Genomic DNA, 23,022 nt, shown 5'->3' on the forward strand with positions numbered 1-23,022 from the left:
TGAATACTCTTAATTGCAGCGTTTTGTCAGTGAGTCTTCATTAAAAAAACATCGATTATGATGAGCCTTGTGTTCTACAAAGGTGGGATGTTTTAATAGTGTTAGGCAAGACAAACATGTCAGGAAAAGCAATGTATGGCCATATGCCAATGTCCACAGACTACTGGTTGTTTGGCAAGTTTTTGGGTCACTGTTAAGGCCAACTAAATTCAACTTAAGCTGATAATCAGTTTTACTGGCGTTTTTGCAGCAGCCGCTATGAAAACCTGCCATTTTGTTGAATGTTTTGCAACTCAACAGGGCGAGCTCCGGCGTGGTCACGTGGAAGTGACGTCATTGCATACCCTCTATGAGTCGATTTTCGCTATTAGAACTTGTATTTTGTAAACATTGATCAAAAGCTTTGTAATAGCTATGATAGTTATTTTATTTTACTTCAATAAAGTAAATCATACAAACAGATATGTGTATACACACACACACAGTATTCTCCAGACAACTTAACATTACGTTAGTGTAGCCAGAAAGTGCTGCAACCCTTTAAAATGTGCATAGGTAAGTCTCTGTTATTTTGCTCGTAAACCTCCAAGCCCGTGACTGCTGAGAGCATAGTGTCCTTTTTCAAATTTTGGCTATAGATACTAACACCCACTGTTCCTTCGTGCATATGCTTGGCCTCCAAGTTGATGCTCCATCTCTGTAAAGGTTAAAGCCCCTACAGTGATGGCAGAAGGACCCTTCTCCTTAAAGCCCGCTTTCCTGTAAAAGGGCACCAGGAACTCCTCGCAGACCAGCAGGGCCCTGCGCAGACCCGGGAGACAGCGCAGGTACTGTAGATATCGCCAAAGCAAGATGGATCCCTTGCCCTGCTGCCGACAGTGACGGTGCACAGACAAAACATGGATGTGTATCGTTGGACTATTGGGGACGTGTTTAGTCAAAGCCTCCTAGAGCAGATCAAGTCAAAAAAAGTTTGAGTCTTTAAATATACTAAACTGCAAGATGTGATCGTTTCTTTTATTGACTTTTAGAAATACAAAACTGTCACCAGGGTGGTACCCCTTCAAAAAGTACACTTATGTACCTAAAGAGTGTATGTACACATATCTATACAAATTAGGATCTTTTTGATGGTTAACATACCATCCCAGTGACAGCTTGTGTATTATTTCTTCTGCATGAGGTTTTATTTAGAAAAGTCTTAATATTGTGATTATTGTAGGTATTTCCTATAAGTATCACTGATATATGTTGACATATATTAAACGTTTCTCACTTGTTCTAATTTCTCTTTGTCCCAGCCGGACCCGATGATAAAAGCCATCAACTGACCCTCTTCAAACCATCCCATCGATAGCTCAGGACACTGGCCCAGGAAACTAAGCACCTCATCGAGGGTGAGTGGACATTCTCCCGAAACAGAGACGAAGGCTAGACAGGAAGAGAGATGGAAATAGAGAATGAGTCATATCAGCACAAATAAGATTATCAGAAGATTAGGAAAGGGTTTACCTGCTTCACAACAATCAGCCTCTTGACTCATCTACTTCTCTATATATAGAATTTAGGAAGTGCTTATAGAGTTTATGGAGCATTTTGTGGGTTTTTACCAACTATGATTAAAAATATACAGAAAAACAAAACAACTACACTGCTCTTAAGTAAAACTGTAGTTTGATGTTATTACACTGCCCTCGAATGGTCATAAATGGCCCCAGCTGCCACAAAAGTACATCTTTGCGCCCAAGAGTTCATATTAGTGCATAGTAGTATCTGAAAGGTACATATTAGTAATTTAAAGGTACTTATTGGTACCAAAGAGTGCACATTAGTACCTGAAAGGTACATATTAGTAATTTAAAGGTACATATATTAGTACCTCAAAGGTACATATCAGTAATTTAGAGGTACATATTGGTACCAAAGAGTGCATATTAGTACCTGAAAGGTACATATTAGTCATTTAAAGGTACATATATTAGTACCTCAAAGGTACATATTATTAATTTAGAGGTACATATTGGTACCAAAGAGTGCATATTAGTACCTGAAAGGTACATATTAGTAATTTAAAGGTACTTATTGGTACCAAAGAGTGCACATTAGTACCTGAAAGGTACATATTAGTAATTTAAAGGTACATATATTAGTACCTGAAAGGTACATATCAGTAATTTAGAGGTACATATTGGTACCAAAGAGTGCATATTAGTACCTGAAAGGTACATATTAGTAATTTAAAGGTACTTATTGGTACCAAAGAGTGCACATTAGTACCTGAAAGGTACATATTAGTAATTTAAAGGTACATATATTAGTACCTCAAAGGTACATATTATTAATTTAGAGGTACATATTGGTACCAAAGAGTGCATAGTAGGACCTCAAAGGTACATATTAGTAATTTAAAGGTACATATATTAGTACCTCAAAGGTACATATCAGTAATTTAGAGGTACATATTGGTACCAAAGAGTGCATATTAGTACCTGAAAGTATACATTTGAGTAATTTAAAGATACATATTGGTACCAAAGAGTGCATATTAGTACCTGAAAGGTACATATTAGTAATTTAAAGGTACATATATTAGTACCTCAAAGGTACATATTATTAATTTAGAGGTACATATTGGTACCAAAGAGTGCATATTAGTACCTGAAAGTATACATTTGAGTAATTTAAAGATACATATTGGTACCAAAGAGTGCATATTAGTACCTGAAAGGTACATATTAGTAATTTAAAGGTACATGTATTAGTACCTCAAAGGTACATATTAGTAATTTATAGGTACATGCACCAAATTTATACAAAATTGTATCTAAATGGTACTTCCCAGTGACAGCTTGGGTCAAATTTATGACCTTTTTTTTGACCGTGCAAGGTATTTTTTCCCCATATGTGTTGGGGTGCATTAAATGTTCCAAATTTAAACAAATGCCAAAATTAAACAGATTTAGCAGAAAAAATAACATCAATAAATGTAAATAAAATGTAAATGTTAAAATTATATTTATATTAAATTATTTAAAAATCATTTAAGTAATAAATGGTGCCTCTGGATACCATCAACCTGTTGAATACAAAGTTCACAAAGTTGAACCAATGAGCTAATTACAAGCCTCAGATTTCCTACTATCTTAAAAATAATGGTTCCTAAAAGTTTTTATTGGCTGTATGTTTCCACAATTGACCTTTAACATCCACAAAAAGTTTGACTCAAAAACTGTTGACTCAAAAGGGTCGTTGAACAACCAAAAAGCAGTGCCTTGATGGCTCAAGTTCAGCAGTTAAGCGCTGCTTAACCTAAATTTAGCACTGAGTTTTTAATACAAAAGTTCCCTAAACTTCATACTCTTAAACAAATCAAAATAGAAACGAATATTTAAAAACATGTTTATCTTAAAGCATTTCCATTCCCATAAACTCACTCTTGCACTTATAAACCTTTGAATAACTTACCTTCTCTCTCTATTTCAAACACACTGATGGCATCCTGCGGGGTGAGAGTACGAAATTCACTGGCAGGTAATGTGTGTCGCCGCTGACGCCGATGGCTGTCGACGTTCAGTGGGGTCTTCAGAAAGAAAGGCTTCAGGAACGGTGAACTGGCAACCTGCGGAGGCATCATCTGGCACACGCACAAGCTCTTTCGAACTTCTGCTCTGGATAACAAAATACTTCACGCTTTTTATTGTATATATCTCCTCACTGCTGTGTGTCCCTTCTGACAGAGTTTCTCACTTTAAACTTTATCTCTCATTAACATATGTGTCTGCCTGCTGTCTCCAAACTGTCTGATCTGTTTAAATCCAATCTTCACAGCCAAGTAACCTCACCTATTATTGCCCCCCCTCCCCTTCAGCCCTTTACTGGCCCTCCCCTAATCTTTCAGAGCATCTTATATTTAGAGGGATTTAGCTGTACGCACGTGCCAGGTGAAGCTGACTCAATTCCCAGAAACTCACACTGCAACTATACAACCTGTTCAAAACCCTCAGTGTTTGTCAGCTTAATCGAGTTTTTCCATTACGTACGTTTTCACATTTAGCAAACCAGTGCTTAACATGCCAATAAGGACATTGAGAACTAGAGATAATAATTGACAAAATTAGCTCATTCTGAGATTATTGACTGATAACTATAACAATGGTATATCACTCACATAACAGCAACGAAAATCTTTAAACTATCTTGGAAAATGAATAATTAATTTATGTATTCATATATCCTGCTTTAAATTATTTTTCTAATTCAGAGATTTAATAAAGGTCTGCGTAACCATTTGGTAGAGCTAGTTTTAAGCAAGCAGATTTATGGTCAAAACCACCAACTTTTTGGGCTATCTCTATGACTAATAAGATGTGTCTATCCTCTTTGTGCCCCCCAATAGAACATTTATAGGGGACATTTTACTTCTTAAGATGTCAAATCAATCTTTGATGTCCCCAGAGTACATATATAAAGTTTTAGCTCAAAATACCATATAGATAATTTATTATAAAATGTTAAAATTGCCACTTTAAGGTGTGAGCAAAAATGTGCCATCTTGGGTGTGTCCTTTAAAATTGATAGTGCAGATTAAGGGGCGGTATTATCCCCTTCTGACATCACAAGGGGAGTAAAATTTCAATGAGCTATTTTTTAAGTTACTGGGTTGATCTTTTTCAATTTTTCTAGGTTGATACGAGCACTGGAACCCAATTATAGCAGTTCAACATGAAAAAAGTCAGATTTTCATGATATGTCCCCTTTAAAGATAAAACAATCATAAACTTAAAAAAATATTCACAATTTTATTAAACTTATTTTTCTTAAATTTGATTACACAGAATTTATGATTTATTAAAATATTGTATAAAATGTCATAACGGGCCCCCCTTAACCACTTTAAGGCCACCTATAGGGTGCTGTGACAAAAATAATTTTTAAATGCAATTTTCTTGGTGTGACCAACAAAGGGTTAACAGACATTTTTAAAAGACTTCTCTAGTCAGAATCTTAGCTTTTTATAAATGTCAACAATATGAATTATTGTGGAATGATTTTTGTGTTTCAAGTTTTGTACTATGGTGTAATGATACTCATTTTGCCATGAAAATAGCATTTAGTGTTGATGTGGCATTAAAAACAAAATAAATAATTGTATTCAAATTTTGGTGTTATTATTGGTATTGAAATGTTAGTATATTCATCTAATCTATTAAAAAAAAGATTTATTCATAGATATGTTAATAGATATTAATAGATATATTTTTTGTACAAACAACCAGATCCAGCAACAAAATTGTAATCATGTTTAAGTAAACTATTTTTATTTTCTTGTTCCTTTAAAATTACTGTTAATTGTCGTATTATTATCATTATTATTATTATAGTTTTAAAAAGCCCTTATAGGGACAAGTGTTGCAAATTAGCTTAAACTACAAGCACTATGATGCATGCATTGGATGACAATACAAATAAATAAACTTAAATAAATACATTTTGTATTCATCTTACTTGCTATGATAAAAATGTTTTATTGTTCTTTGTATCAACATTACCCCTCATGGTATCAGATTTAATAGTATCAGTTAAACACTATTGATAACTATATCTTATGTGAATATGCAATGCAAAGTTTAGAAATGAGATAAAAATAATGGAATTTTTGGATAGTCTTTTTGTTGCTGGAGTTGTGAAATGGATGGTAACATGTGAAATGGAGAGATAGGTTGGCAAAGATTTGTGTGTGCAGCTCTAAAGTAGATTTTCACACCACAAAGAGGGTTAACCAGACATTTAATTAAACAAGAAATGCTTTGGCACTTGACTTTTGTCCTTAACAAACCTCTTAACATTTACCTGCCATAGAAAGTGTGGATTTTAGTTTTTTACAATGTCATTGATAAGGGCTTATTTTAAAACAAATTGATAATTTGTGATCATTGTGTCTATATCTCTTTGTATTATTCTGCATCTTTGGTTACCAGTAAGCACATATCTCTATGCAAACATGTGACACAATGTGTTTTGTCCACCAGTCACTGAAGTTGAGAAACACCCAGCAGAAATGAATCATTACCACGACACATTATCCAGAAGGTTTTCAACAGCTCTTTTTCTTACTGTACGAAAAATAATTACAGGTGGAAGGTGGTGGAGATTAAATAGGTTAAATGGTTTTTCAGATGTCGTAGTGTCAGGCATTAAGGTTTTAGAAATGACGTCAGACAACCTTAATATATCTAGGCTAGTGGCTTTTTGTTCTGTCATTATCCTGTTGAGTCCGGCTCTATGAGGAAAAGCTCTGTGTTGATGGACCTAGCTTTCACCTATGCTCACCATAATTTGTCTTTCGTTGAAGATGACTTCAACAGCATCTCAGTGCCCTGAGTTACTTGGCAGTGCATTTTAACTACTTTAGAGCCTATCTATTTATCAGGGCTGTTGAAGGCTTCATTCTGATTGGTTGACAAACATTCTAAGGGTCTGCATCATTTTTCAGTAAACTCACATCTATGAAGTAGTTCCAGGTCTGTCAACCGCATTACAGTTTCATATCACTACACCAACTAAAATAATAGTGATAACAGATTTATAAAAGGGAAATAACATAATTATTTCAGGATGCACTGCAAATAAATCAGTAAAAAAAAACTGTAAAATTCCGGCAGAAAAATACCGTAAAATAACGGGCACAATAAACTACAGAAATTTTTTGTAATACAAAAAAAAAACGTGTTTTCTGTAATTTTACATTGATCACTCCTCTTTGCATTGTGGCCACATTAGCAACTCCTGTGCATTATTTTCTGGGCAATTCAACAGGCCGTCATCAATTTTTTACTTATACTTACTTAACCTACATTTTATGTGACCCAGGACCACAAAACCAGTACAGTATATTTGTAGCAATAGCCAACAATGCATTGAATGGGTCAAAATTATTGATTTTCCTTCATGCCAAAAAGCATTAATATATTAAGTAAAGGTCATGTTCCATGAAGATATTTGTAATTTCCTACCATATATCAAAACTCTATTTTTGTGAGTGGATGCAGTGCTAAGGACTTCATTTGGACAACTTTAAATGCGATTTTTCTCAATATTTTGTTTTTGCAAACTCAGATTCCAGATTTTCAAATAGTTTTATCCCAGCCAAATAATCTCCTAGCCTAACAAACCATACATCAACAGAAAGGTTATTATTTAGCTTTCAGATGATGTATAGACGGTTTCATCGGATGCACGTGCGCTGACGCGATAGACGTCTGGATCCAAACTTTACTTCCGGTTTCGTTTTTTTAATGGTCTGACTAGTTGCTAAACTGATCTCTTGAACAAATGCCTCGTCAAAAATAACAAATGTTGCGGTTTCCTAGGTAATCTATGTGTTGTTTTTTTGCTTGTTATATAAATAAACTACGTTTAAAGAACTTTGTTGTTATTTATTCTTAGGGAAGTTTACCGGAAGTTACGTGCGGACCACGACAGCCGTTTGTTTATGTTGTTACTGCTGAAACCGTCTATAGATCTCACTTTTAAAAAAATTACCCTTACGACTGGTTTTGATATAGCCTATATTAGTGGTTCCCAACCTTTTTCACTTCAAGGCCCCCTTGTTGCCCACAACAATATTTAAAGGCCCCCCACTCACTTAATTTTTCCACATAAAATTAAAATAGAACTTGAAATGACTAATTTTTTTTTAAATCATTTTAAGTCATCTTGAGGCCCTCCTGTGGGCCCCGACCCCCTTGTTGGGAAACACTGGCCTATAGCACACAATGTACATCAACCAGACATAATTGAACACTTTAAACATTAAAAAATAATATTCTTTTTCAGTTTTTACAAACTGGGTTAAAGTAAAAAAAAAAATTAAATATTTACTAAAATCATGTGAAATAGCATTACAAAGTTTATTTGTATTAACGTTAAATAGAAGCAGCAGAGTTTTGAGCTACTTGGTGTTACATTAAAATGATTTACACTCAAAATGGGCATTACAAATAAAAAACATTACTCTCACACCCAATGCCTATGTATGGTCAAGGCCAAAGGTTACAGGTTTAAGGATACACAGCCAATGAACAGCACAGCTATAAGCGAAAGCTGTAGCATCACTTGCTTTGTTCTTTAAAGGCACATATACCTCTATGCATAATGCTACAATACACTGCATGTTTAAAGACAACTGACATTTCATGCATATTGTGACTCTTAACCAGCGGTAAGCTGATCTTTGCTTTCTCGTATCCAGAGTCCTGCTGCAAAGCAACACTTAACTTCTGTCAAGTGTTCACAACTTACACTAAAGTTGTTATTAAATAATACCTGAACTGATGCATAAATGCCTTCACTTATAGTTATTACAATATACATATATACGCAATAAAGAGGTAAAAAGAATCCACCATGGCTTTTCAGGACTTTGAGGACTCAAAGTTTTAAAGAGGATAAATAGCTGGACAGGCGGGCACGTTTAAAGCACTGTTAGACCGACCACACGATACTTGGTCATAAAACTGACAAGAAGTCAACCAACAGTATTTGAGAACTATTAATACATTTCAAATAATTAATATATATACACTGGCTGTAAGCATCACTTATTACAAACATTTGCAGGTACAATTATATTTCTGTATTATTTACTTATTAAATAAACGATCATTTCACTTTCTTTTAATGTGCTTCGTCTATTAACCTCGGCTGGTTGTATATTGCTGCACGATCAAAGCTTTATATTACAGCTTAGCCTCATAATACATTTAAAATGAACCTGCTTTGCTTTCAAACACAACAATGCACAAGTCACACAAACCACTTCTCACTTCAATAGTTCACCCATAAATGAAAATTGTCTCTGTGCTGTTCCAAACTCTTAAACAACGTTATAGCCACAAGTTTAATGCTAATTTTACTTGCCAGTTAGCGTAACATCAACAATACACTTTTTGAATGATATGAGGGTGAACAAATGGTTCGCTTTTGGGTGAACTGTCCCTTTAACTGGGCAACCTGATGAAACAAATCACTAAAATCATGTATAAACAAGTCTAATAAATATGATAGATCATCAAGAGAAAAGTCATACAAAAACAAAAGCCCAAGCCACACGTAAGGTTAGGTTAAGTGAAATGATTGGGATTAGAATAGGTTATGTCCAAAGTCTGATACAGAGACGGGAATGTTGGTGTTAAGCGGTGTACAGATGCTTCAAAGAAGCAGTTGGTTAAAGATCCAGTTCTTCATCCTCAATGTGCAAATGGCTTGAAGCACCCAGAAGCGGTTGACTGGAGCAGCAGGTGCTCTGAGTGTTCAGGCTTTCTCTCGAGCCAGACAATCCTGAGAACGTGACATATACTGCAGTTAAAAACAAGGCTTATATCATTCAATCAATTGCTGAAAAAGTGAATGCTGGTTCTGACAAAAAGATCTAGTGCCTTTACGGGTCAGGGCCTTTTTGGTGGCAAAAGGGGGACCTACACAATATTAGGCAGGGGCTCATAATGTAATGGTTGATCAGTGTATATGGATGCCAACCGAGTAATCAAATTCAATAAAGTACCTTACATTTTTTATGGGTCATCCTCACAAAACCACTGAAACATACTGGGAGTAAAGAGGTCCCACTTTATATTAAGTGTCTTACATGGTAACTAGATATGTATATGGTGATGTAATACAGCATTTTTTATCAGTAAGGGGATTTCTAAGTGGGCTATTGACACAAAATTTCCACCAGATGTAGCCATCAAGCCAAATATTAAATTTAGTAATCAAAACATTTAAGTATACAAGTTGAGTCATAATAAATAAAGTGAAATGACACAGGGAATAAGTATGGAACACATGAAGAGAACAAGGTGCAAAATGGCATTGAAAGCCAGGAGATCACATGAAATCTGTCAGTATTGAGAGAGCATGTTGAGGCTCAGATAAAGTTTGCACATTTGGAGAAGCCTGTGCATATTGGGAGACTATACTGCCCTACAAAGGCTAAGTGCAGTAACCATGCAAACACTGAAACCGAGTAAAATGCCCTTAAAGTTTTTTTACACAAGCCAGTCAAACATGATATTGCAATTTTGGCACACACGTTTCTCTGAAATGGGACAAAATTGAACCAGGAGACTTTGTCACAAGACACAACATATCTCACAAAGCCCATTTCAACCCTAAACTCAATTTTGACCAAATGCGTAGTTACTGGGCTTTGTAGCCAGGGCAGTATAGTATGGTCAGATGAAAGCAAAATTTAACTTTTTGGCATTCTACACACCATGTTTGGAGAAGAAATGGCACTGCCCACCACCCCAAGAACACCATAACAACAGTTAAGTTTGGGGGTGGAAGCATCATGGTTTGGGGCTGCTTTTCAGCAAGGGGTACTGGCAGACTTCATATTATTGAATAAAGCTGAAAATGAAAACACAAGGACAAGGAAACAATGAAGTGGTTTCAAAGAAAGAAAATCTATTTGCTTGAATCACCTGACCGAAATCCCATAGAAAATCTATGAAGAGAACTGAAGATCAAAGTTCATAAAAGAGGCCCAAGGAACCTTCAATATTTAAAGACCATTTGTGTGGAAGAATGGGCCAGAATCACTACTGAGCAATGCAGACAACTTGTCTCTCCATACAAGAGGCGTCTAGACGTTGTAATCACCTATAAAGGCTTTTCTACAAAGTACTAAATAAAGTGTGTTCAATACTTATTCCCTGTGTCATTTCACTTTATTTATTATGACTCAACTTGTATACTTAAATGTTTGGTTTTTTTGTATGATTTAAATAACATCTGGTGGAAATTTTGTGTCAATAGCCCACTTAGAAGTCCCCTTACTGATGTGTCAAATACTTATTCCCCCCCTGTATAAACTATCAACTACATAGTTATATATATCAGATCTGATCTGTCTGACCTTGAATCCGGCAAACACACCTGTCGCACATGTCTGCATGGCACTGTCAACGAAAACGGACAAGAAAAGCAGAGAGGGGGACACAGAAGCCTACGTACCAGTTACTCTTCCAAACCAATAGAGCAGGAATCAGGACCTAGAGCTGCCCAGAGCAAGACCATGAGAGAAGACAGGAAGCCAGGAGAAGGAAGTTGAAGAATAAAATGGCACACAGGTTAGAGAAGCTCAATTACCAGGAGCCAGAAACAGAGCGTTTGTTAGAAACACACGCGTTAAACTGCACCAGGGTAGAAACTGGTGAAGGAGAAAGACGCAAGCACGATCCAGACAATAGCACCTTTGTAAACAACAATAAAACCATGCACAGAGGGCTCTTGTGTGCTTTGCTCACCCGGGAGGGACAGATCTCCGGGAGGGTCACTTTCAGTTTTGGTGAAGCTGCTGTGCTCGCTGCTGCAGTCGTTCATGGCTTCTTCATCCAGTGGATCTTCTGCAAACGAAAACGATAACGGCTGAAGGTTTTAATAACTCAAAAAATAATTTCCCACCTCACATTACTGTCCAGTTTCACCCAAAAATGATTTACACCACATAATAGGCCTCCAATAAGATGCATGGAACTATAGGAGCACACAGTGATGATTGTGGAGGTTGTACTCACCATCTTCAGGAGAAAGTGAGTCAGGGCAGTCATCCCCTGCAGTGCCCTAAAAAAATAAGAGAAAGAGAGGGAGAGAGAGATCAGAGAGATGCAGTCCAACAGGTAGACAGTGTTACATGATGAGACAAAATGTTGACCTCGGTGGGGGCGGGACTGCTGGACAACAGCATGTGAGCCTGTGCGTCAGACATCTCTGACAGTTTTTCTTCATCTTCTTCCTGAATGGGAGACGATGGAGAGCGCAGTGTGCTGCAATCAGAAGAGAGACTGTCAAGACAGGAAACTGAAGTATGACTCAATTCAAGCCCACGTACTGAGATACAGAGTCTGACACGCAGCACAAGTCGACAGGATGGATTTAAGTAGACACAAGTTTGTTTAAATAAAAAAGTTTCATATTTTTTGCAGAGCTTCTGCAGTAGACCCCTAGGGTCAAATAGACTGATTGGTATTTACCTGTCTGGTGACTTGCTGACTTTACTCTTCTGTCCGGCGCTGTCTCCAGAGTGCTCGGGTGAACTGAGCTGTCTGCTCTCTCCACTCAGACTCCCAGAGAAGTTGATCTCATCGTACAGGGGGGCGGACGGGATGCCAGGGGACACTGCGCCAAGCCCGTTCAGAGCCTCCAGAAGGGAGATTGGCTCATAGCCGGGGGGAACGGAGTCTGTACTCTAAAAAATAGGAAGATAGTGAATTTTGCTGGAAGATAGAGCAGCAAAAATGTCTCGTGTCATAAGCAGACAGATGTGACGTACTGAATGCTCATCGTGGTCCATGCTCTGAGCCAGAACTGGGCTGAAGGAAACAGGGGTAAGTGTTCCGGGTTTCTTCCTTACAGCTCGGATCTGAAGAAGGGCCCGAAACGCTGGAGACAAACAAAAAAGTTATTTTAAACTTGTTTTTTAATTAAACAAGTCTTACTGAAATAATCCGACCGTTACGTACGTAGTCGGCAGATCGGGCAGTTGTTAGCCTGGTAGCGTAGGGTGTCAGCACAGGAGTTACACAGACACAAGTGCCTACAAGGCAAAATCAGGGTGTCTCGCAGATCTGACAGACACACTACACACTCATTGCTGTTGTCACTGTTTTCATCATCAGATGGCTGTGGAGAAAATAACAATTAGGTACTTTTACTCTAACTACAGTGTAGACAGCTGCATAGTTTATTTTAAGAACGATCAGGTCATGTCTAATATTAAAAGCGTTAAAGCTGTAAACATGTTTACGAGTATCATCCAATAGTCAAATATTTAAACCGCATTATCAAATATAGGCCTTACTACATTATTACTTAAAGTGCACAAGATGTAATATAAGTTTCAGGCGTGCACAGAATGTTTGTTAAGTTTCAGCTTAAAATACCCGACAGATAATTTATTATAGCATTCCCTAAATGCCCCTATTTTTAGCATAAAAGACAGTGAGTGCTTTAAGTTAAAATCCCTGTGAATACAGTCTAGGATAATAGTATCTCACTATCGAGATATGGCAGAAGGTGTACAATTTGCTGATGGTGGAAACAATGGCAATGTCAGTGGCTATGGCATGGGCAGGGCTTTGTTTGTGTGACATCACATTAACAAGAGAATCAAAACTGCATGTCTAATGAGACTGCTTTGGTCCGATGGGTATTATAAAAGGAGTGGGTGGTGAGTAGTTGTGTTCATGCAGTGCCAACACACATTTATGTCAAAACACCGTGTAAAAGACTTTGCATTATAGGTGCCCTTTAATATATAAACTATAAATATATATATATATATATATATATATATATATATATATATATATATATATATATATATATATATATATAAAGTTTGGGGTTAAATTTAAAAAAAAAAAATTATGTTTATGTACACAAGAATGAAAGGAAAACACCACCGTTTTCAATATTTTTCTATGTTCTTACCTCAACTTAGATGAATTAATACATACCTATCTTTATTCAATGCGTGCACTTAATCTTTGTACAGTGCGTTGTGAATGTGTTAGCATTTAGCCTAGCCCCATTCATTCCTTAGGATCCTAACAGGGAATAATTTAGAAGCAACCAAACACTGCGCAGTAACATCATCACTCCTGACTACTACCCCTCTCACTCAAAATTCTGTAAATATTGTTATGCCCGAGGTTGAAGTGCTACAAAATAAGTGCTCTTCCCCCATACAATATAGTTCTCATTTTTTATCCGCTTAAAAAATTGCCACGTTTTATTTTGTGCCACCATACTTACTCGTGTAACTACTCATGTAAGAGTCTTTAAATAGGGAAAACATGGAAGTGTTTGGTGGCTTCTAAATTCATCCCTGTTTGGATCCCAAGGAATGCATGGGGCTAGGCTAAATGCTAATACATTCACAACGCACTGTACAAAGATTAAGGGCATGCATTAAAAAAGATAGGTATGTATTAATTTGTCTAAGTTGCTGTAAGAACATAGTAAAATATTGAAAACTGTGGTGTTTTCCTTTAAGATTTTGGTTTTATCTCCCACCCCTAAGCTGAAGTATCTGATTTAATCAAAATTCATCTCTTCACCTTTGTTTCCTGATTGTTCTTGTTCTCAATTCCATAAATCTCCTGTAACAAGTAGCTAACACGATCCACCTGCAATATAAATGCAAATGTTTAGAAAAAAAGTCTATTACAAAATAACATAGTAATTTATGTGGAACGCTTAAAATGAAACAAGACAGCATTTAAATCCTCTTACTATTTGCTTCTGTTTCAAAGGCTTCACAGAAAAACTGCCATCAACATGCTGTGAATGAAAACATGAAATTTAATTTACAAAGCATCCAAACACATTAATACATGACTATATTATAATTGCTTGCTATATATTTTAGCAACTTCAACTTACTCTTTCAAACGCTGCCAACAGCACATGTGCATGACCCAAACAATCTGAAAAACCAATAACAAAATATAAATGTGGTGCTTCTCGTTTGGGATACCGAGGTCATAACATTCACTCACACAGCATTTTATATCATATTTAATATGGGCAGCAAAATAAAATCTCCAGTCTTACATGATGTAGACTTTCTTTGAAAGAATGTATTACACATACATACCATCTCCTTCATCAACTACAGCCTGAATCACCATAGGAAAAACACCTCTGTCCAAATCAAAGTTAAGCTAACAAAGAAAACAGAAACATGCCACATGAATCATTTACATACCAAAGCCAGACGGTTTTCATTTTGTTATATTTTGCATTAAAGGAGTAGTCCACTTTAAAGATGGGGTCCATTGACTTTTTATAGTAGGAAAAAAACTATGGTAAGTCAATGGGCCCCATCTATAAAGTGGACTACTCCTTTAAGTCACATTCATCATTCACTACAATAATTAATTAGAAGCCTGCAGGGAGAGGAAGAGTGATGGCAGTAAACTAGATTGATGGTACTCACATCTTCTTCCTTCCATTCAGAGAAATCAATCTTGAAGGATGGGAGGGTAAACTGCTGGCTTACTCCTCTCTTGTAATATACAGTCTCAGAGACCAATGCAGAGCTTTTAGGGCTGTATCTTAAGATGAAATATCAACTGTTAGTCTACATAAAAGCTTGCTTATCTAGTTTAAGTCTCAAATGTTTCCACAAATAAGTGCAAATAACTGCAGATTTCTATTGTTACACATCCTTACATTGCCATCCCATTAGAAAACTCCTCAAAAGCCTGACAGTAGATGGTTATGGCCACTCGAGCATCTGAATCGAATGTGAACTCTACTCCATACATGGCCCTCGGTTTTCCCCCTTCATCAGTAGGACTATCAGCGTCATCTTTGTATCTACATATCACACAGTAAAAAAAAGGAAAATCACACGATATTCAAATGAATAAGTCAATGAATTAATCATGTAAAACAAGTGACTGAACGTAGCAACATCCAAACTAAAGTTATCGAGTGCTACTTGATTTGGTTTAATGCTGAATTTTGGTGTGCATTTCAGTACCTGACCAATCGTAATGAGTCTTTTCTGATGTTGACAAGACTTCTCAATGTCTTGACTGGCTCATGGGGTGCTGGGGTAACGTATGGAAACTACAGCAGGTATAAAATAAAGAGACACCATTATATTTCACCTTTATATTCAGAGACACCTTTATATCCATTTAATACAAAACAATTGACAAGACAGAGGTAGTATAGCATAAGCGATTTATCATAAGGTAACATTAACATTAAAAGAGCTGCAATACAGCGGTGCCAAAGTTGACAATAGAATAAAATACAGATAGAGATATATTAGTGTATTTGTAAATACCTGCACTGGACGGTTGCCAAGGAAGTTGAGATCCATGTTCTCCCCAAAGAGATATCCCTCTGGATGAGGGGTGTCAAACTTCTCTCCCCCCATGAAAAAGTGGCTGGCAAAATAGTTTCCTTTGGAAAAGAAAATATCTCAATTAAACAAATGCATTGCATTGATTATGTCAAACCTTATATTCATTATAATTTGATAGTATACTGAGCATCTCAGACTTATCTTTCATTCAAAACCACATCTGTCATAAAATAGACAGTTGCATGTTGCCTACATGTTTCCTGTAATAGACTGATCGCAATGCATTATTTTACCTTATAAGATAGATGTTAGACAACCGTACATCAGTTATTTTCCTTAACTACAGCATGAAAAAATGCAGTAGTATACTTTAATATTTACTACAGTCTGCTATACATTATAGTAACTACTACACTGTTGATACATCATTAGTTCTTAAAGTAAATGACAAACTTGAGTAAATACTGTAATACACTATAATTTACTATAGTAAGGTTAAAACAATACAATATTAAAGAGTTTCACAACTTACTACAGTAAAAAATAAAGCATACTACAGTATTTTTTCATGTGGGCTGTCTGGTGTCATTTTTCAGGACCTACATTTAAGCCAATGAAGTTAATAAACCTGAAATATGATTGATGTACATTGTAACTAATCATAATGTCAGAGTAACATAAACCACCATACAGGAAGATAATTAGCCAGCCACACTTGTATCATACCTGATTTCGGAGGATATCTATAAGCAGAATTGGCCTGGATGTCGATATCCTCAACACCTGCGATCCTTCGACTAAGTATTGAACCCATTTTCTCAAAATCAAATCGATCACAACAAACTAACGTAACGTTAGTAGTTAGAGAATGACACCTGACGACACGGCCAGCGGCGGCGGCTGTCCCAACTCAACTAACTCGCGCCGCTTCACAACAGCAACGATCCCGATCCGACAGATTATTCAATTTAACATGACATGTGTTTTACCTTCGGAGTCAGTTCAGATGAGATTTTTACAGTCCACTCGTCTGTTTGACGTTTAGCTCGATCGCTGCCTAACTGGCTAGCTAGCTAGCTAGCAGCAACTAGCTAGATGTTTATGTCGTCCAGTAAATCAAACAAAATGTGAACAGTTACATCAACACATAATCTCAATTCTGATATGCAGAACGTGTATTCGGCGTCATGTGATCAATTGTATCGTTCTTCGTCAACAAAAGATAATAATAACAACAACAGTCCCTTTATGAATGTGAAAACAAAACACACAAGTAAATTGTTGTAAAGAGGCGACCCCTAATGGTTGCAGAATATTGCGACGCGATTGGCTAAACTCGCCGTGCTCTCATCCAATCAGGTGAACGCAAGCTTTTTGCCATTGGCTAAAGCGCTAAGTGACACTGGTCCTGCCAAACACGCTTCGTTAAAAGAAATAATATTTATGAAGTGACACAATTCACATAACAAATAAAAAAAATATAAACAGAATAATAATAGTAATATAATATAATAATATTATATATAATAATAATAATAATAATAATATTTACACTAAGAATAGATAAATAAAATAGATAAGAATAGATACATAAAATAGATAATAAATTGATAAATGAGTAAATAAAGTAAGACAAAAACCGGAACTGTATGAAACAATGCAATAATTAAATAAATTCAGAGGTATCTAAAGACTTTGCAACTGTAGTCTCTGTTATAAACGACAGCATTTGTTATCTAGGTAGTATGCTATATCATACATGCCTACAAATCCCAGAATTCTGAGAATTCTGATTCATACTCTTTGATTCATCTGCACTACTGTCGTCCAACAGAGGGCGCTAAGAACAAGTCAACGAGTTCATTCAGCCACAACATTATTTGGGTTACAACCGAAAAGTTGATGTTTGGATCGTCGTGTTTAAGGGCTGATAGCTGAAACTTTGAACTAACGCAATTGTTAGTTTTCTCGACGGAATATGGAGGAACTAAGACATCAGGTTATGATAAATCAGTTTGTTCTTACAGCCGGATGTGCGGCAGATCAAGCAAAGCAGCTTTTACAAGCTTCACATTGGCAGTTTGAGGTAAGTTATGTTATGTTATGTTTGTGAAAACACATTGATTCATATACAACTAAACTTCAGTATTTAGATGTAGAATAAGAGAAAAAAAAACACAAATCATTACAATTAACTGTTAGTTTATATGATACCTATTGTGTAACTTACTTTATAATCATGCAAGGCAGGATCCATAACATAATATTTGGATGTTTCATTAAAACATTAAGATTTAAAACGTTGGTTTCAATATTTTCAGTAAAATATTACGGTTATTAAGTTATGATTGATGCCCTTAAAAGTAAATGCATATTTAATCTTTAATCAAACAACTGATGCCTTTTTTATAATGTTGCAGACTGCGCTCAGTACATTTTTCCAAGAAGCCAATATTCCTTACAGCCATCAGATGGTGAGTATAATAATTTTTATTCTGTTTTTTGTATTGTTTTATTAATAGTTTCAATGTCTGTTATGATGACTTCCGCCATGTTGAAACCACGAGTCAGACAAAAATAAACACAGCCTGTCATGTTTCTCGCACGGGCTACAATTATGGCTTGTAAGATTCTCAACTTTATAGTATAAAGCGGAAAAGTGATCCCATTGGGCATTCAATAAATGTTTTTATTTTTAATACGTGTATAAACTGGATTCATGGAGTTGCGTTTTTGCAAACGTGTCCAAAGTTGTGGGGGAGGGTGATTCCAGGAAAAAGAGAAACACGAGTTTGACACGGAGCTGTTTACAGGACTCTTAAAACATTACACGGTCTTACATTCACAAGTTTAACACAGTGTAGCCAATAGAAATGCTCGGTGCTTTTAAATTGATTTGTTTTATAAACATTTTTGTTACGTAAATAATATCAGTTACAGAAATTACTTAGAAATAGTAAAACTACCGGTCACGTGCAAAGTGAGTCGAGTTTTGTTAACCCATGGAAAGCACCCTTAAATTTGACTGAAGTAGTGTAAAACTTAGTTACCGGAAGGAGTTGAGTACACACTTGATTGCCAAAGTATTGATTGACTATACTGCTGGCCATAGGAATAACCTTATCCAGGTGAAAGGTGCACTAAATGTACTTTATTTATATGTACTATTTTATGCACTAAGTATACAACAAATTAGTCTTGTGTGTGTTTCTAAGATTAATCTGTGCTATTTTGAGACACAATTTATTTCAATACTTTTATGGGTATTTCGTATATGTTTTTCAAGTGCACTGAAGTAGGTACTGATTAAGTAGAAGTTAACTATTCCTTTTAATTGGTATATTCGTAGTGTATAACAATATACAAAAAATGTATATTTTCAGTGCTTTAAGCTACTTTCCAAATAAATTAATGAGTAGCTTAATAATAATTAAATGATATGGCCTATAGTCTTAGTTCATCATATCTTATTTGTATACAATTACAAATTTCAGGTTACGAGATAAACACAACATTCACATTCTAGTTTGTTTTTAACAAAAGCACAAAAACACAATGTTGTGAAGTCAAGGGTGTTGTTTTCCCCTGATTATCTTTTAGCACTATGCTCTGAGAGACTGAACGTTGCTAGAGCAACATTAATGTCAGTGCATCAGGTTTGAAGTTTATTTAGCAGAAGTAGCCAATCATTATTGTAGCCAATCCTGTGTGTCCAAAGGTCTACAACTTTAGTTATATCACCACCAACATTCAGGCTACTTCCTCAGTGTCTTGTTGGTGTTTACTTGACAGTATTACTCATCTAGATGCTACATGAGTAGAAGATTAACAATATATGTATACAGATAAATATACAGAGACTACATTGTAAATGATATAAACAATAGCTCTTTGACACTACCAACACAAATGGCTTGTTTGTTTAAACCAGGGGTTTTCAAACTGTGGGTCGGGACCCACTTTTGGGTTGCACAGTGGTATAAAGTGGGTTGCACAAAGTTGCTTTAATCTTGTGGTGAATGACACAAAAACAGTTTAGTGTTAATGACTAGCAATGACAATGATTTTAATAAGATGTACCAATATACTGTTGAATATATGGACGCAGTGTCCGTGACTGCCTAGCTAGACAGTAATGACAGCAGTGGCAGTTCACCCATCACTCAAGTGGCCACGCCCTTAATTATGCAAAACTTTAAGGCTTAATATAGTTTAAACGGATGAATTACAAAAAAAATTCAACCCCTCACAGTTGTCATGAAGGGCAAAATTAGCCATATAGACCAAAAACAATTTTGTACCAGGCTATAAACATTTAAAGTTTGGCATTTTAACATGGGATGACTCCCTTTTGGAGCCAGTCCCTAGTGGCCAGTTGGTGTATTGCATTTTAAGTCACCTCCGTGTTGGCTTCACGACAGAGACTGGAAGGTTGTCCCTTGCATATACCATAAATAAAAAAAAAAAACATTTTTTGATATTTTAATTAAAACTTACATTTTATTATGTAAATGACAAGAAAATTAAAAAATACTAACTTTTAAAAGATGTGTTTTCTAATATTTTCATTTAAAAGTATTTTGGTGGGTCTTGTTATAGATTATACCCATTTGAGTGGTCACAAAATAAATGTTTGGGAACCACTGATTTAAACGAATTGACATTGACTCATTGATATGACGACAGTGTAGTAAAAAACTAAATTTTGCCTTGGGTTTAAAAAAAATTCACATACACATGAAAACGTTGTCGAAAAACCCAGTTTTTGCTTGAAGATTGTTGTGTAAACAACCCCTCAGACAGTTTTCAATTCTGAGAGTCACTGTCTGTTTTTGCAACCTGTTTGCATTACAATTTTTTTTTTAATTTGATCCTCTTTGTTTCAACTCCAGATGTGCACTCCAGCCAACACACCAGCGACGCCCCCCAACTTCCCAGACGCCTTAGCCATGTTTTCCCGCCTAAAAGCCTCCGAAAGCTTTAGCAACGGTAGTCCTATTGCTTCAATGGCTACGTCACCGGCTCCTCACGTCAGCTGGGCTATGAGCCCTCCAGCGACGCCTGGACACCAGGGAAGATGGATCTCAGGTCAGCTCCCTGCACAGACGACATCGCCAGGCTGGCCAGCAGCTGTAACTCAACAAGCCTCCTCCGAGCATGCCAGCATTGTCATGGAGGCTGAAAGATAAAGACTGTTTAGCTAACCATCACACCGTACAGGAACAGGAGGATGGTCCTTCCTCTTGGATGATTTTGGGCAGTGGATGTAAAACATTGTGCCGAGAGCACAGATCAGGTGAAAATGGGAGATTCATGGCAGCACTGATGATGGAGCGGCTTACGCTCGCTCTTCTGAAGATACGGGAGATCGGAGACTCTTACGGTTATATTTTTTGCAGATTACCAAAAACATGGGCGCAAGATGATATGTAATTATGTAGCATATTCAAGGAAAACCTCAGACCAAAGAATGTGTTACTGAATCATATTTTCAGCAGTCGATTAATGGCTAATCTTTTACAACATGTTGCACCGTATACTACAGTGACTTAATGGAGAGAATTACTACAATGATTTTCTGGCTAGTTTTGTAATGATTGATTTCTTACTGGTTCGCAGTAGTGCCCTAAAATGAATTGGCAACAGGAATAGGAAGAATGTCTTGTCCAGAAGTATTTCTACATGTGGCCTTAACCTCTGAACATTGAATTTTGATTCAGAGAGGGTCAGCAGCACTTAAACATTTGTTTGTTTTATTATGAATTCCTATTTTATTATATACAGCAACAATGTTTTTCTCATGTTTCTCACAGATCATCTCCTCCGTCTTTATACTGCCTCCACAATATTTGTGGATTATGTGATGGTTTATCATTTCCTAATTGATGTGTTTATAAATAAATATTGTATATATATTGGAAAATGTTTACTTGTGTGTGTTTTTTAGAGTGGAATAGACATTTGTTTTGACCCGGAGATAATTAATTTAATTTGAGTCACAGCATATCTAACCTTGGTATCCGGTTTTGCATTTGGTTCCTGATATGGGTGTTTTTATATATAAACATACATACATGAACATATACAGTTGTGGACAAAAATATTGACACCCTTACTAAATGTGAGCAAAGACAGCTAATAAAATGTATAATAAAAAGCACATTAGTTTCTACTTTTTAACCAAGATCTTCAACAGTATTTTATTAATTTACTCTATTTAGAAACTGCTGAATTTCCAGTTTGATTTAAAATTATACTTTAGGAGTAAAATATCTTTCACGATACATAAATGTAACTTGTTTGAAATGTGCTTAGATATTTGGTTTTGCGGTAATTTTTACAAAAAGTTAATGAAACAAACATCTAAGCCAGGGGTCTAGTGCCATCTAGATGGCCTCAATATGATTTAAAATTATTTTAAATAAGATAAACACTTAAAAAGTAATGTTTATTTATTTTATTTTTTTGTTATTCCAAACTTGAAATAATGAGTGGGGGGCCTCAAATGTTGTGGACAATTGGGGGGGAATTGAGGTAAAAAAAAAGTGGGTTAGTGGCCTCTCAGTTGTGGTCACTTCTTTGAACTGGGCACGCATAAGCTCCACATAACCAAGCCGTGACCTTTATCATCAGGGTCCTCGGTAATGTTGTCAATAAACACATGTCTGTTTGTTTCTTACACACACTTACATATGGCTCGAGAAGTCTTGCAAAATATTACAATATTTATTACAGTCGTATGCTTTTTTTATTGTACTGTTCTGTTTATGTATTATGTAAGAAGTACCTTCCTTGACCAGCTGGGGTCGCAGTTTTCATTCATTTATCATAAAACACCAACGTGAAAATAGGCAATGGCAATTTTGCACACTTACAATTTTTTATTGTTTGAAATTGTTGCATTGCTTATGGCTTAAATAGACTTCTGTAAAGCAACCTTACAGCTCTGTGGAGCACAAAATACACAAATAATACATTGTGTTTTTTACAAGCATATTTTAGTAATGGTAGTAATCGAGATGCACAGCCTCTTGTTTAGGCAGACATTATGCAAATATTTTACAAAAGTGCCCGAATCTAACCTAAACTTTGCCTCATGAATTTGAATGAGCTTTTTTTACAGTTTTGGCTGT

At 36.0% G+C, this 23,022-nt stretch overlaps 3 protein-coding genes across 4 annotated transcripts; 1 reads left to right on the forward strand and 2 right to left on the reverse strand.

Moving 5' to 3' along the window:
- Positions 1–15: 15 nt before the first annotated feature.
- Positions 16–4,543, reverse strand: aanat2 (arylalkylamine N-acetyltransferase 2). The gene is made up of 3 exons (XM_065251001.2): positions 3,466–4,543; positions 1,277–1,431; positions 16–947 (listed from the first exon to the last, which is right to left on the reverse strand). Exons 1-3 carry the CDS (start codon positions 3,632–3,634, stop codon positions 642–644), a joined length of 630 nt encoding a protein of 209 aa, XP_065107073.1. The 5' UTR covers positions 3,635–4,543; the 3' UTR covers positions 16–641.
- A 3,343-nt stretch (positions 4,544–7,886) lies between these two features.
- Positions 7,887–17,200, reverse strand: mgrn1b (mahogunin, ring finger 1b). 2 transcript variants are annotated; one of them, XM_065250894.2, is made up of 17 exons: positions 16,616–17,200; positions 15,869–15,987; positions 15,557–15,645; positions 15,244–15,390; positions 15,008–15,125; positions 14,666–14,732; positions 14,452–14,495; positions 14,302–14,349; positions 14,127–14,195; positions 12,528–12,687; positions 12,338–12,447; positions 12,039–12,253; positions 11,720–11,831; positions 11,583–11,628; positions 11,313–11,411; positions 11,020–11,063; positions 7,887–9,339 (listed from the first exon to the last, which is right to left on the reverse strand). In XM_065250894.2, the coding sequence occupies exons 1-16, from the start codon at positions 16,701–16,703 to the stop codon at positions 11,023–11,025; spliced, it is 1,572 nt and encodes a 523-aa protein (XP_065106966.1). In that variant the 5' UTR covers positions 16,704–17,200; the 3' UTR covers positions 7,887–9,339; positions 11,020–11,022. The 2 variants fall into 2 exon arrangements, with proteins under 2 accessions (XP_065106966.1, XP_065106884.1); XM_065250812.2 differs by lacking the exon at positions 11,020–11,063.
- Positions 17,201–17,741: 541 nt separating this feature from the next.
- On the forward strand, positions 17,742–21,924 carry ubald1b (UBA-like domain containing 1b). Its single transcript, XM_065250694.2, has 3 exons — positions 17,742–17,975; positions 18,310–18,363; positions 20,782–21,924. Exons 1-3 carry the CDS (start codon positions 17,868–17,870, stop codon positions 21,076–21,078), a joined length of 459 nt encoding a protein of 152 aa, XP_065106766.1. The 5' UTR covers positions 17,742–17,867; the 3' UTR covers positions 21,079–21,924.
- Positions 21,925–23,022: the final 1,098 nt, after the last annotated feature.

Source organism: Paramisgurnus dabryanus, chromosome 3, assembly GCF_030506205.2.
Source record: "Paramisgurnus dabryanus chromosome 3, PD_genome_1.1, whole genome shotgun sequence".
Classification (NCBI taxonomy): Eukaryota; Metazoa; Chordata; class Actinopteri; order Cypriniformes; family Cobitidae; genus Paramisgurnus; species Paramisgurnus dabryanus.